The 14,611-nt window shown below is 36.3% G+C and overlaps 2 protein-coding genes across 3 annotated transcripts in view; one reads left to right on the top strand and one right to left on the bottom strand.

Moving 5' to 3' along the window:
- Nucleotides 1-2,088: 2,088 nt before the first annotated feature.
- On the top strand, nt 2,089-3,328 carry LOC114542258. The gene is made up of 2 exons (XM_028561935.1): nt 2,089-2,277; nt 2,848-3,328. Exons 1-2 carry the CDS (start codon nt 2,158-2,160, stop codon nt 3,217-3,219), a joined length of 492 nt encoding a protein of 163 aa, XP_028417736.1. The 5' UTR covers nt 2,089-2,157; the 3' UTR covers nt 3,220-3,328.
- A 6,187-nt stretch (nt 3,329-9,515) lies between these two features.
- The window catches only part of LOC114541752, an 8,873-nt gene continuing 3,777 nt past the window's right edge, over nt 9,516-14,611 (bottom strand). The window contains exons 2-6 of one of the 2 annotated variants that reach the window (XM_028561565.1): nt 12,156-12,242; nt 11,824-11,958; nt 10,970-11,111; nt 10,597-10,826; nt 9,516-10,076 (exon numbers count right to left, since the gene is read on the bottom strand). In XM_028561565.1, the coding sequence (XP_028417366.1) occupies nt 9,705-10,076; nt 10,597-10,826; nt 10,970-11,111; nt 11,824-11,901 (822 nt within the window). In that variant the 5' untranslated portion in view covers nt 11,902-11,958; nt 12,156-12,242 and the 3' untranslated portion in view covers nt 9,516-9,704. The remainder of the gene's footprint in view (nt 10,077-10,596; nt 10,827-10,969; nt 11,112-11,823; nt 11,959-12,155; nt 12,243-14,611) is intronic. The other variant, XM_028561560.1, reaches the window with a different exon arrangement.

Below are 14,611 nucleotides of genomic sequence, written 5' to 3'. Positions count from 1 at the left end.
TTCTTGTTTTACTTTTTACCCCAAAACATTATAGGAGCATTAGGAATCTTTGTGTGTGTACAGCTGTAGCTGCTAGCAACTTCAACTTCAGTATTTATGAGCAAAAAAAATTAAGTGCAAGGACCGGTTGTATAAAAAGGTTTATATAATAACGTAAAGAATTCAAGCAATTTCATTGGTCGAGAGCCATGATCTATAAGAGGACAGGCGCACGGAATGACGTCACAGCAATTTTCTTGTTTTTAAATTGCAAACAAATAATTCAATTAATTTTGGATTTTTTCGCCCCGGCGGCTCGTGGCCACTTTTTTTGTTCTTATCACATATGACGTCATACCGTGTATCTATAACTGAACAGACAACGGTTCATTGTAATCTATTTGTTAAATAGTTAACTTTTATAGTTAACTTTTAACTATGAGTTAGTGAAGAATTGGCGAGTCAAAAGTCATGACTCATGTATTTTGGGTTAACTACGATTTAACTACACAAAATCTAATTTGGTACAACAGGCCCATTTGCGTGAGATTAATATTTTTATTCCAGCTCATGCAATGAAATGAAAGCAAAGTAAATTATTTTCCAACTAATGATAAGTTAACAGGCCAGACGTTTGAATAGAGTCTTACTTCGGCAAATTAAAGTTCATAAGCTACAAAACCGCGTAAAACAATTGATCGTACAAAAGCAAGGAACTGTTCCAAATATGCATGGCATCGCTTTTTACTATAAGAGATGTAAAAAATTTTGGAGATACTAAAAACAAAACCTGAACACATCCATTTGATTACATTGACGAGCCTTTGCCACGCACCGTTGTTTCATAACGGCGAATTAAGGTGTCATGACGTAACCATTACCAGAAATTTGGGGCATTTTGTGTCCGCGTTCGTGGGCAGCGTCCGCTTCTTGACCAAAGGAATTGGTGAAAATTTCATAAAATGGCTCGATGGTATAGTTATGCAATTATGATTATGCTTCAAATGTATATGGCCGGATGCTTAACACACTGAAGAATCGTGAAATTTCAAACGCTGTGGGAACCGTGGCGGTAAAAAATACGAAGATATTTATGAGTTATATCGGTAGCTATATCACAACCAAAGACATTTCCAACTCCGAACTTTGCATCGTTCAAAAGGAAAGTGGTGTATTTGACCAGATTGTAGAGCATGTTTACCGATATTACTATGGTTTATACTATAGCCGAATCATTCAAATTGGACTTGTATATAAATCGCACTCAGGAACCTAGAGGATTTGCTAGTGAGTGAATATTTTTTGTTATAGCTCTTCGTTTCTGAGCGATTTACGGAATTCGAACTCCGAACCAAAAAAAACACACATAGATAGGAAGCGTAATTTAAAGTTTTGTAATTAAGCCATATTGTTTCGCATGAAATTTGGCCGCCATGTTTGTTTTTATCCGAACGCAAGACGCCATCTTGTCCCAAATTTCTGGTAATGCGTCGAATAAAGGGGTCAAGTACAGTATAAAGACGGAGCCTTAGAAGACTTTGAACATAGTTGATTTAAAAAAAATACAATAATCTTTTCTCGCTTCTCAGATCAGATTCCAAAGAAATTTCCTTATACAAAATGGAAGCGCTGGTGACAGAATTCAGGCTCAAAATGAACATTATAATTATCATGAAAGTTTAATATAATCATTCGATTTGGTATTCACAGAGATTTTTGCAGATCCAATTCTTACATTAATATATATACTGTATATCTGTATTTATATCTCTGTCTCTCTTGTATTTGCAGATCCTTCAATCCTCCTTAGTCCAGAAATGTTAAGAAAATCAAAAAGGAACGTACCGAGCTGCTCTGCAGTTTTGTGATGGCAAGTACTGGCGTTCTGAGAAAGGAAATTGCTCTCCTCAAATAGGTATCGCTTGAAAATTAAGTATGTCATGCATAGGCCTATCGCAGCATTGGGATTTTTTCTCGTTATTCACTAATTAATAATTCAGCCATGAGATTAAGACTATAGATCATAGAAAATTAAGGCTATTGTAATAATCTCCGCAAATTTTTCAAGGTATGAGTTGTCTTGATATAAAAAAGAGAGGTTTGAGTCGCGGAGATGGAGAATATTTGATTGACCCGGACGGAGATGGGGCTGGTAAACCATTTTATGTGTACTGTGATATGAGCTCGTTCGGTGGAGGATGGACAATGTGTTACACGACGGACAGTCATGTTAATATCAAAACTGAACTTGTCACCACACCTGCCCTTGGCTATCGTGCAGATTGTAATAATATACCGGTAAATTGACTGTACTCGAATAAAACGGTCGAATTGTATCATGTCGAAATTGTCCTATATGACATACCTTTGAAGTAAAATGTGGTCAAATGAGGAGTATTCATAAATTATTGCTTCAATGGCAATTTTCCGAAGCTTGGCGATAGAAATTCATTATTAGCGTACTAATAATTCTGGTTGCTGATTGGTCGAGAGGAGTAAATTTGTTTCATTAATCGAACATCACTAGTACTGGTACTATTAATCACAAATTGTACTCGCCATCGCATGATTACCAATAGCTATACTAATAGGCCAACTTCTGTTTGGATAATGTTTACGCTTCTGCATACAATTCGTCAATTCCTCTGCATTTTACTGCCAAACGTAATATTCTTTACACAGAATATTTTTTTAAATTCATCTTTGTGCACACTTGCGCACGTGATACTGTTCTGCGGTCTGCGGGAGTATAACAGATATGAAAATTTCATATCAAATTTATAAGTAATATATATGAATTTAAATAATAATTAATTTTAGTAATTAAGCAGAACAGTTAATGTAAAAGTAATTTTCTTCTGTTTTCAGTTCACCGAAGTGATATTTGTTGATGAAAAATCCAAACAAAAAGCAGCCTTTAAAAAAAGTGGTTCACCTGTGACATTCACTGGAAATTACGATAAGCAGGCAAATGCTTATGGCTTGTGGACGGCGCAAGGTGTGGCCACAACGCAGTACAAATACCAAATGTTGATATGTGACGCATCGTTCTACAAGGGACTGCACGTCTCCGGGTTCACTAAAAACTGCTACAAACGGTGCCATCAATGGTGCAGTGACTCAACCTCTGCCTACTTCCGCACATCTGCTGTCTCGGACAAAGGTTACAAAGGTGTTGCATTCAACCAGAATGGTCACAAACCGTTGCCAAACCGCCTCATCAGTGCAGGAATTCGTTAACATGATAATTCGACCGGACTAATTGAAATGGAATTGAATTTGAATTTAATAAGCTTAATTACCTGATATAATTTGTAGTGTAAATTTGTGAACTGAGTATTTGAAGAAACTCGGTTGATTATTTTGTGTTTAGAATATTTTTTATACTTTTTGTCTTTGTATTAAATTCGGTAGACTAACAAAAGTAATTTTTGTTAGGTTTTTCTCGAATAAATATTACAGTACATTACGTGAAAACAATTTTGTTTTACAAGTCTGTGTTGTGCATAGCGCTTCGGATAACTAGAGACGTTATTAGACTCGTGTTTACTTTAAACACCAAACAGCTAACAAATTGTTGCGTTTTAACTATATACTCTGCAACGATGTTCAGCTTAAACGTTTTTCATGAATCTCGTGATATCCATGCATTTATCTCGTGATATCAATGCATTTATCTCCGGATATCCATCCATTTATCTCGTGATATCCATGTATTTTCCTCTTGAGATATACATGCATTTATCTCGTGATATGCACGCATTTATCTCGTGATATCCATGTATATATCGTTTTGAGCTCTTTTCAAAACTAATATTGCATGATTATATAGTCCGTAGAAAATCTAATGGCGAATAGTTTATCCCAGATAAAAATGCACTAAAACATTGAAAATTTGTTAAAAAGCCATCGTTACTGTGATGAAATTATGTATACTTTCGAATAACTACAATCTTGTTGCCTTCAACGACAACTTATTAGTGCATTTTTAATTCAAATAATGAAAATATTTTTTTTATTTTTTTAAAATTCAACAGCGGACAGAATCCTAGTCATTGCTGCAATCTGATTGGCTGTAGCATCGGGCGGAATTTTGCGATATCTGATCACGTTCCGGAATCCTTTATTTTATGCTCGAGCGAAACCGTATTAATTTTGTATTTTTTGTTTTTCTAAAGAATTATTCAAAAATTTATTCACTTTTTCATTTTGAAATATATGCATGACCAAATGATTATGACGATAAATTGAAGTGAATTATAGGAAATTAAACAAATGATTGCTTTTGTTTTTGTCGCCATTGCGGAGTCTGACTACACAATGCCAATGATAATACGACCGAACGCCGATTTTTGTAGAAAATAAATCATTAAATACGTTATTGAACGTTTTGGTCGGCCGGGTAGATTGGTAGAAAATATTTTTCTATCCGGACCTCGCAGCCGGGTGAGCTTTTCTTTAAAGACCGATCTCCACTAGGCATTCAAAGTTTTTCGCAGGAAGAGAAGCGAAATTAAAAATGGTAAGCGAAGTAATTGGTAAGCGAAGTAATTGGTAAGCGAAGTAATTGGTAAGCGAATTAATTGGTAAGCGAATTAATGAAGCGAAGTAATTCCTCGCTTGAAAGTGTGATCGTACTTTTTATGAATGTCAGTTCACTCTAATATATTATACATTTATAAATTCCCCCAGTAAAAACGGGCTTTCTTTCGTATGAGAAGTAGTGTCGTTTTGAAGTATGATATTTTAGTGCCTTTTGAAGTATGTAATATTAGAGATAGGAGAGACACGTGAGAACAACGATAGGGCGACGTTTTGAAAGTAGTTTGAAGTTATATTTGTGAGCTTGTAACAAAGTAATAAATAGGAAGTTAATCTAAGGGGAGTGCTTCGTTACATTTTTGGAGGTCCCACCGCGACAGAATTCTGTGTTTATATCGGGAAAATTGGTGTGTTTGTATTGGCGTTTGTTAACTGCGTTTGCAGTACAGTTGGGAAAGTGGTATTAACATGGCTGAAGCGAAGACGTCGAGCAAGCATCAAACCCTTGCAAAACAATGGGCTGAACGCTTAAAAGTGTTGTTTGAAACTTAACAGCGACTGAGCAGAGATATAATTTTCATCAACGTGTACAGCATCCGGGTGAGTTGGTTAATTCTTATGCTTTGGCTTTAAGAGAAATTGGTGCTAACCTATTGTGCTAACCTCTGCATGTCTATAAGCACAACTCCACAAAGCCTCTTCAACTTTAGGCCAGTCTACACTACACTCGATTTATTGGCACGGCACGGCTAAAATTGGTACCCGTACCCTATTTTATTAGTGGTCTGTGTTCAGGCTATACCAAAACAAAGGCCGAGCATAGATAAAATGGGCACAGGTACCCATTTTCGCCGTGCCGTACCAATAAATTGAGTGTAGTGTAAACGGGGCTTTTAACTCCTTTTGTTTAGTACTTTTGCTTTTACAATAATATAATATTTAGGCACTGAGGCCTTACGAAGAATGCTATACGCATTTCTCTGCCCGTGGTTGATTGTGCTCAGACTTTATACACTTGGCTAGGGGAAGAACTAGGATTACAAGTCAATTCCCCTACGCATGCAATACAGTGCGTTGTAGCACTTGCTATCGTGGTTTTCGACACCTTCATTTGTTACGCGTTTGTGGGATAAGATGTGGATAGCCATTTGCTTACTCATGTTTGTAACTGTTTGCTTAAACATGATGCATGCATGTAAATACTTTTATTGAACTCCTTAGTTTAAGAGCAAATTGTTGTGCTCTAGCATATTAACATCAGCATGCATAATTCTGATTATGTATATATTATGTATGTCCTGAATTCCTGTTGAAGTTATGACATATGCACATTGAGTAAGGGTTAGAGCATGATATACAGGGTGTCTCAAAAAAAACCCCGAAAACTATTGAAATCACCCATAACAATGTAATTGTTAGAGTTCGAATGCCTAAGCACTCTGTTGGGATAATATCACAATAAACACTCGTTGCTCGGCGGTCAGCTGTACCATTTTCTTTCAAAGCAATAACAAGGCTAATTTAAATTTAATTATATCATAATGATATTCACAATTTCAAATTTTTCGTATTTAGCATTTTATAAGTTGCATTAAATCCCCACGGGCTAAAATTCGTTTACACGGCCTTCAAATTTTAACAACGAGTGATTTTACTAGTTTTCGTCAGAGACACCGCCAATAACATCTTGCAAGACCCTGGTCGCTCTGTTACGGGACAAGTGCAACCACCGGAAATATTTTCTTTCAATGCAGAGTATGTTGCTTGAAATTGATTGCATGGTTCAGAATAGCGTCTGGTCTTGAGAAGGAAAGCGAAGAAAACCCGATTAATGCCCTCATTTATTCAATGGATAGCGAAGCGGACGATCATACTGAATGAACTTAAAAAGAAACTAGGAGATTTCTTCATCATTAAGAGAAACGTAATCTTTGAGCGAGAAAAGTTCAATTTGCGAAGCCAGTAGGAAGAGGAGACCCTCGACGTATTTATGATAGCTACATGTAGACTTGTTTAATCTTGCGGAACATTGTGATTTCAGCTCTACGCAAAGAACTCTGATCCGTGATTCTATTGTTGTTGGAATCCGAGAGAAAGCCTTGTCGGAAAATTACAGCTCGAAGCATTCAAAGTCAGCATTGGAAAAGCCGCGAACATCGCTCGACAGAAATAGGCCGTCAGAAAGTAGGAGCAAGGCTTCCTTCGAAGCGACGGTAAACGGGCAGCAAATCAACATGTGCATGCGCGTAGAGAAGCTTGCGAAAACAAAAAAAATAATAAAGAGTTAAGCCTCTGTGAGCAAGACAAATGAAACAAAGGCAAGGGAAAATGTGGTAGGTACTTAACCTATGCATCTTAAGAAAAGTTTCCCAGCGAACGACTCAAAATGTCCCAGGTTTGGACCGTTTGGTCACTGGAAAGCGGCGTCAAAAAACGTGCAGCGTATAGTCGGTGAAGTCAAAAATACATGCAGGTGAGATCTTTCCAAATGAGTTTTTGTTAGGCAAAATAGTTGTGGAAGGCATTGAAGCTGAGCCTTGGAAACAAACCTTGCAGTAAATGATTGTAAATTTCGTGATCAATTTAAGCTTGCACGATTGGCCCAATTTATACTACGGATCATTAGGCTAGACGAACTAGTGGGCAAGCAAGATTAATAGTTCATCTGTGTATAAACACGGGTAAACAAACGGATCCTTCATCAACACGAATTATCCGCATAGACGAAAATGAATGGGTGGATAGCCTAAAAGAATAAATTTATTCTTTAGGAAATTTATGTAGTGAAAGGTCTGAGTAAATTAAAATTAAAGATTGTTAGGCAAATCAGCATGAGAATTATTGAATATACTTGGCAAAATCAATAACTGGTGAAGAATACACCTGCATTGGGCTGGTTGCATGTATCGTGCCCATTTAGCTTAAACGGTGGATAAGTTCAAAATAGAAAGCAAGTCTTCCGTTTTATGCAACAAGCGAACATAAATGTTTTTACTAAGTACTGTGTACAACTATACACATTCAGTTTATAATATTCAATTAAGTTGACTCATTCAAGTCCATAGAGGAGAGTTGTAAGAGTGTTATTTAATTTTGACTTATCCACCGTTTAAGCTAAACGGACATATACAAAAAGCCCCGAAGTAAGCGGGTACAAGCAACAAAATGACAGGATATTTAGCTCCGGGTTCGTGGACCCGGGTTCGCGAAAACGGAGCTGGCTCTGGATTCGAGCGAACCCAGAGCTGGTGTGGCTAGTTTTCATAGAAACCCATGTAGCCGCTTCGCTGATGGAAATAAAAAAATTTAAAAAGGCCATTTGCTCGCAATACACGACCACATCATCTTGTTAAACGGCGAAATATTATTAAAGTAGGACCAGAATCTACATGTATTAAATATATTCTTACCCCAATTCAATCTAAACTTAATCGAACAGCATGAAAACAACGGTTTATTTGTTCCTCTTGGAGGACTAGCCGTATCATGGGAGCGAAATCGAATCGCGCATCGGAAAACTAGCCAAAGCTGTACACCACAACTCTTGGGAGAAAAGACTGGGACGTAGATAAATACGGTTACATACACATTTCGAAATACTAGAATTTTTCGCGCCATTTCAGACTTGCGACGACGAAAAATAAAAAAAAAACAACAACAAAACAAAACCGGGGCGAATTTTCAACTCCGTCGCTGGCGCCGGAGTAATAAACTGTCAAGCATTGTGATTGCACGAAATTAAACACAGCGAGCTTGCAAGTTGAGTGGGTGAGATGATGTACGTAAAAAAGCTCGTTTTTACTGGGTGAATTTATAATATATAATATATTAGAGTGAATTGACATTCATAAAAAGTAGGAATTGATCGCACTTTCAAGCGAGGAATTACTTCGCTTACCAATTACTTCGCTTACCAATCTTCACCAGATATACGTTTTTAATTTCGCTTCTCTTCCCGCGAATAACTTTACATGCCTAGTGAAGATCGGTCTTTAAAGAAAAAACTCACCCGGCTGCGAGGTCCGGAAAGAAAAATATTTTCTACCCGGCCGACCAAAACGTTAAATACCGTATTTATTTTTGTACACAAAGCGGCGTTCGGTCGTATTATATATCATTGGCATTGTGTATAGTCAGACTCCGCAATGGCGACAAAAACATAAGCAATCAAAACCTTATTTGTTTAATTTCTTATAATTCACTTCAATTTATCGTCATATTCATTTGGTCATGCATATATTTTAAAATAAAAAGTGAATAAATTTACGATTAACTTTTTAGAAAAACAAAAAAGACAAATTCGGTTTCGCTCGAGCATAAAAGGATTCCGGACCGTGGTCAGATATCGTAAAATTCCGCCCGTTGCTACAGCCAATCAGATTGCAGCAAAGACTAGGATTCCGCACACTGTTGAATTGTAAAAAAATAAAAAAAATTTCATTATTTAAATTAAAAATCCACTAAAAAATCGTTGTTTAAGGCAACAAGATTGTAGTTATTCGAAAGTAAACGAATGACTTCATAATATATAATTATGTAATTTCATCACAAAAACGATGGCTTTGTGGACAAATTTTCAATGTTTTAGACTTTAGTGCATTTTTATCTGAGATAAACTCTTCGCCATTGAAATGTCTATGGACTGATCATGCAAGATTGGTTGTGAAAGCAGCTCAAAACGATAAATGCATGGATATCACGAAATAAATGTATGCATGTCACGAGATAAATGCATGGATATCACGAGATAAATGTATTGATATCACGAGATATATGCATGAATATCACGAGTTTCATAAAAAACGTTCAAGCTGAAAATCGTCGCAGAGTATATAATTAAAACGCAACAATTTGTTAACAGTTTGGCGATTAAAGTAACCGCGAGTCTATAATAAGGTCTCTAGTTATCCCAAGCCCTATCCGCAACTCTTGTAAAACAAAATTGTTTTCACGTAATGAAATGTAATATTTATTCCAGAAAAACCAAAAAAAAATTACTTTTGTTAGTATACTGAATTTAATACAAAGACAAAAAGTATTAGAAATGTTAAAAACACAAAACAAGTAAACCGAGTTTCTTCAAATACTCAGTTCACAAATTTACACTACAAATTATATCAGGTAATTAAGCTTATTAAATTCAAATTTAATTCCATTTCAATTATTCCGCTCGAATTATTTTGTTAACGAATTCCTGCACTGATGAGGCGGTTTGGCAACGGTTTGTGACCATTCTGGTTGAATGCAACACCTTTGTAACTTTGGTGTGAGACAGCAGATGTGCGGAAGTAGGCGGAGGTTGTGTCACTACACCAATTATTGCACTGTTTGTAGCAGTTTTTGGTGAACCCGGAGAAGTGCAGTCCCTTGTAGAACGTTGTGTCACATATCAACATTTGGTATTTGTACTGCGTTGTTGCCACACCTTGCGCCGTCCACAAGCCATAAGCATTTGCCCGCTTATCGTAATTTCCAGTGAATGTCACAGGTGAACCACTTTTTTTAAAGGCTGCTTTTTGTTTGGATTTTTCATCAACAAATATGACTTCAGTGAACTTAAAACAGAAAGAAATTACTTTTACATTAACTGTTCTGAATAAGTACTAAAATTAATATTATTTAAATTCATATATATTACTTATAAATTTGATATGAAATTTTCATATCTGTTATACTCCTGCAGACAAGGATGAATTTTGAATTTTACGTTTGGCAGTAAAATGCAGAGGAATTGACGAATTGTATGCACAATTACAAGCGTAAACATTATCCAAACAGAAGTTGGGCTATTAGTATAGCTATTGGTAATCATGCGATGGCGAGTACAATTCGTGATTAATTATAGTACCAGTGATGTTCGATTAATGAAACAAATTTACTCCTCTCGACCAATCAGCCGCCGGAATTTTTAGTACCGCAAAATGAGGAGGTATTTTAGTTTCAGAAAAATTGCCATTTGAGCAATAATTTATAAAATACTCCTCATTTGACCACATTTTACTTCAAAGGTATGTCATATAGGACAATTTCGACATGATACAATTCCACCGATTTATTCGAGAAAAGTCAATTTACCGGTATATTATTACAATCTGCACGATAGCCAAGAGCAGGTGTGGTGAGAAGTTCAGTTTTAATATTAACATGACTGTCCGTCGTGTAACACATTGTCCATCCTCCACCAAACGAGGTCATATCACAGTATACTTGAAATTGTTTACCAGCGCCATCTCCGTCCGGATCAATCAAATATTTTCCATCTCCGACACTCAAACCTCTCTTTTTTATATCAAGACAACTTGTACCTTGAAAAACAATTGGTACGAAATTATTTTTAGAGTCTTAATTTTTTATGATCTGTATCGTTAATCCCATTACTGTATTATTAATTAGTGAATAGCGGGAAAAAATCGCCATGCTGCGATAGGCATATATATGCATGACATACTTAATTTGGAAGCGATATCTGTTTGAGGAGAGCAATTTCGTTTCTTAGAACGCCAGTACTTGCCATCGCAAACCTGCAGAGCAACTCTGTACGTTCCTTCTTGATTTTCTGAACATCTCTCGACAAAAGAGGATTGAAGGGTCTGCAAATACAAGAGAGACTGAGATATACACAGATAAATATTAATGCAAAAATTGTATGATCTGCAAAAAGCTTTGTAAATACAAAATCGAGACACGAATAATTATAAATTATTATACTTTCATATTCTTTCATATTATAATATTCATTTTGAGCCTGAATTCTGTTCAACAGCGCTTTCATTTTGTATAAGCAAATTTCTTTGGAATGGCGAATTTGATCTGAGGAGCGATATTGGAAAAGTGCCTTGCTTTTGTACGATCGATTTTTATACGCGGTTTTTTAGCTCTAAACCTGAACACATAATATTATTATCAACTTTTATTTGCCGAAGTAAGACTCTATTCTAACGTCTGGCCTGTTAACCCAAAATACATGACTTCTCTCTGGCCAATTCTGCCACTTACTCAAGTTAAAAGTAAACTATACCATTTATACCTTGCATTTAATTTTTTTGTTCATAAATACTGCAGTACAAGTTGCTGGCAGCTACAGCTGTACATGCATGCACAAGACTTAGATAATTATATATGAATATCTGATTATATTATTATAATTATTATTTTGCTAGTACACAAAATGGTTAATTAAAAGTTCATGGCCATGCATGAGATGTATAATATATGCCGCTTTCGTTGATAGAAATATGAGAAACAAATTAAATCCAATGACTTCGCCATATTGAAAATACAGACCCGCGGCGGTTTACTTACCCCACATCTACCCTTCGCCTCATTTAAGGAAACATGAATTAGTATACAAGCAAAGACACCAATCTTCAAGCAATTCATGTTTGTACTGAATAAACAATATAGCCAACGCAAGTAAGATTCCTCAGTCACCTAAAGCTGAAGTGGAAAAGTTGAATTTATTAACAATACCTTATTTTTTCAGATCTATTTCTACTGAAAATATCTGCTAAGCATGCTCTGGTTCTCTCTATATATCCCAATAAGGTACATGAATATTACGTAAATATTCAAAAATTATTGCTAGATTCATAAATTGAATAACGGTAGAAACGTAGAATCGTTCGATGCTGTACCTCCATATCTATACCGCTTGTACGAGAGACGGATGAATGCTTCCAAATGTTTTCCATACACCCAATTACAGGAGAGACAAATATTTTCTTAAATTGTTAAATTAATACTTAATTTTTTTAAAATTAATGGAACGCATGACAATCGGAAATCTGGTTGTGCCATGGGATCCCCTGGCCTTTAGCGCTATTATACCCCAGATGGTTATGCAAGAAATCGAACATTTGGTTTTTACACCACCTGTTCCACTATACTGGCGGAAAAGGGTATGATTAAAGCTCTTGAATACGTAAGAGTGACGTAGAGCAATTTCATGCCTATTTGAACACGATTCATATAAAATTTATTTTGCTTATGTATTGTATTATATGCTTGCATATTAAGTGTACAGCTATACATAAGAATTATTATAATTTATCCTCCCTCTTGTACCAAAGATTTTACCATTTTTGTAATTCTGGTAAATTCCGCAGGTCATACATTCCCACTTGTCTTTCATTATTTTTTTTATCATCCTGCCGAAAAGTATAGTTACGTACGGGACTTTTGTTCTGATGTTCAGCTGTAAAAGTTGCAGGTGGAAGAAACCCGACACTTGGCCCGCGTCTTACTTTTCATGACGCTCAATTATGCGCCATACGAATCAAAATTAATACTGCTATATTTGAGCTGAAACTAGCTTGATTTCTGCAGAAATTATATGAAAGTAAACATGCATTGCAAGAACAATGAAAAATTTTCAGATAGATCATCACAAAGAGTCTAGATATCATTCACGCCAACGAAAACCTTGCGCCGACTTGTCCCTTAGTTGTTTCACGATTGAAGAAGAATACGATCAAGCACTAACAGAGTAATGAGAGTATGAAACATTTAGCTACATTCGTAAACACATTACACATAGCATCAAATGTGGTATAATAACTGTCTAAAAAAGACAAAACACTTATCGACGTTTTGACCTGTGAAAACACGTGATAAAATTGGGCCAATAGAAAACAAAAAATCAAAATAAATTGGAACACATTACAGTGGCAAAGAGACGCCTGGTTGTGGGTCTAAGAATAGCCCGCAATGAGGCAAGCCTGATCAGCAACGAAAACGTATTACAACCAGCTTTGATGTAAACAAAGAAATGCGAGTCATATTACTCTGGGTGAAGTAGCTTAAATGAAAGAGAGTCTTTTATTCATGCCAGCGGGATGGAGAGTGCCAAGACTGTGAATGAGTCGCATTTCTTGTCGTTAACGGCTATCGTTATTACCGGAAATGGGACAGAGGGCTCTAATTTTCATGTCCGTGACACAGTGATTACCAGAGGTAAAGTGTCTGGCAACAGGCTTGGTGATAGCCTGCATGGCAGGCGGTTCTTGAAATCGGGCAAGGCGACGACGACGAAAGACTTCCTGCCAGGTTTGGCTAAGTTTTTTTGTTAACCCGCCCCCTTTTCAGTCCCAGCGCAATTAGCCAATCACAAACAGTTAATATTATAATAACAAAACGGCATGGTAGAAAACGCGGGTAGCGGACTACGGACTACGGATTACGGACTACGGATTACGGACTACGGATTACGGACTACGGATTACGGACTACGGACTACGGACTACGGATTACGGACTACGGATTACGGATTACGGACTACGGACTACGGATTACGGACTACGGATTACGGACTACGGATTACGGATTACGGACTACGGACTATGGACACAATCTTTAAAAAAATGCGAAGATGTTGCCTTCACTCAATAAAACATTTTGGCATTTTTTATATATTTTTTCAGGCTTTAGGTAAACAAAAGATTTTAGCAAAATTTCAGCATAGGTAACCAGACAATTTGATAACATATATGGCGCTATTTTGTGAAAATTAATGACGTTAGTAATAACTAAGATCCGTAGTGACTATGTCACGCAGCTAGGAATTTTATGTTTTTTGTGCGCTTTTATAGGCAATTGCTTTCTCGGAGGTGCAAACTGTTATGCAAATTATTGATTTGGAGCGGTTTATTTGGGACTTCCTCGAGATAAGACACGATCGTTTTATGTATCAAACCACGTTTTAAACGATTTCAATTTGCACAGAGTCTTTATTCATTACTCTATGAAAGGCTATACAGCAACATTCAAATATGCAGTCGCCCATAAATATTTGCATGTAAACGTGAACGAGAATAAACGCAACACAATGTTCATGTAAATAAAATAAAAAAACGGCGAAAGCACATTCAACAAATTCCATATAGTTTTGCTATAATCCCATATCCCAGCTAGCACAATCACGTTGTATGAACGTTGTATTAGCGTTCGTCGAACGTTTGGATAACGTTATTTATTAACGTTGGGATAACGTTTTTTTGTGAACTCGTAGGAACGTAGTATTAACGTTAGGATTAACGTTATAGCGCGACTTGTCGAAGCCGTCTTGTCAATTTGCTAGAAATGTTTTAATCAA

This window comes from Dendronephthya gigantea, unplaced genomic scaffold (assembly GCF_004324835.1).
Source record: "Dendronephthya gigantea isolate DGI-Jeju-01 unplaced genomic scaffold, DenGig_1.0 000003F, whole genome shotgun sequence".
Classification (NCBI taxonomy): Eukaryota; Metazoa; Cnidaria; class Anthozoa; order Malacalcyonacea; family Nephtheidae; genus Dendronephthya; species Dendronephthya gigantea.
The sequence above is the reverse complement of the archived record's forward strand: the minus strand, read 5'-3'. Positions and strand labels throughout refer to the sequence as shown.

Excerpts from the sequence above, each read along its gene's own strand:
- LOC114542258 (XM_028561935.1), top strand. The coding sequence starts at position 2,158 with ATGAGCTCGTTCGGTGGAGGATGGACAATGTGTTACACGACGGACAGT. Across the intron at positions 2,278-2,847 it reads CAGATTGTAATAATATACCG|TTCACCGAAGTGATATTTGT; the intron begins GTAAATTGACTG and ends TTCTGTTTTCAG.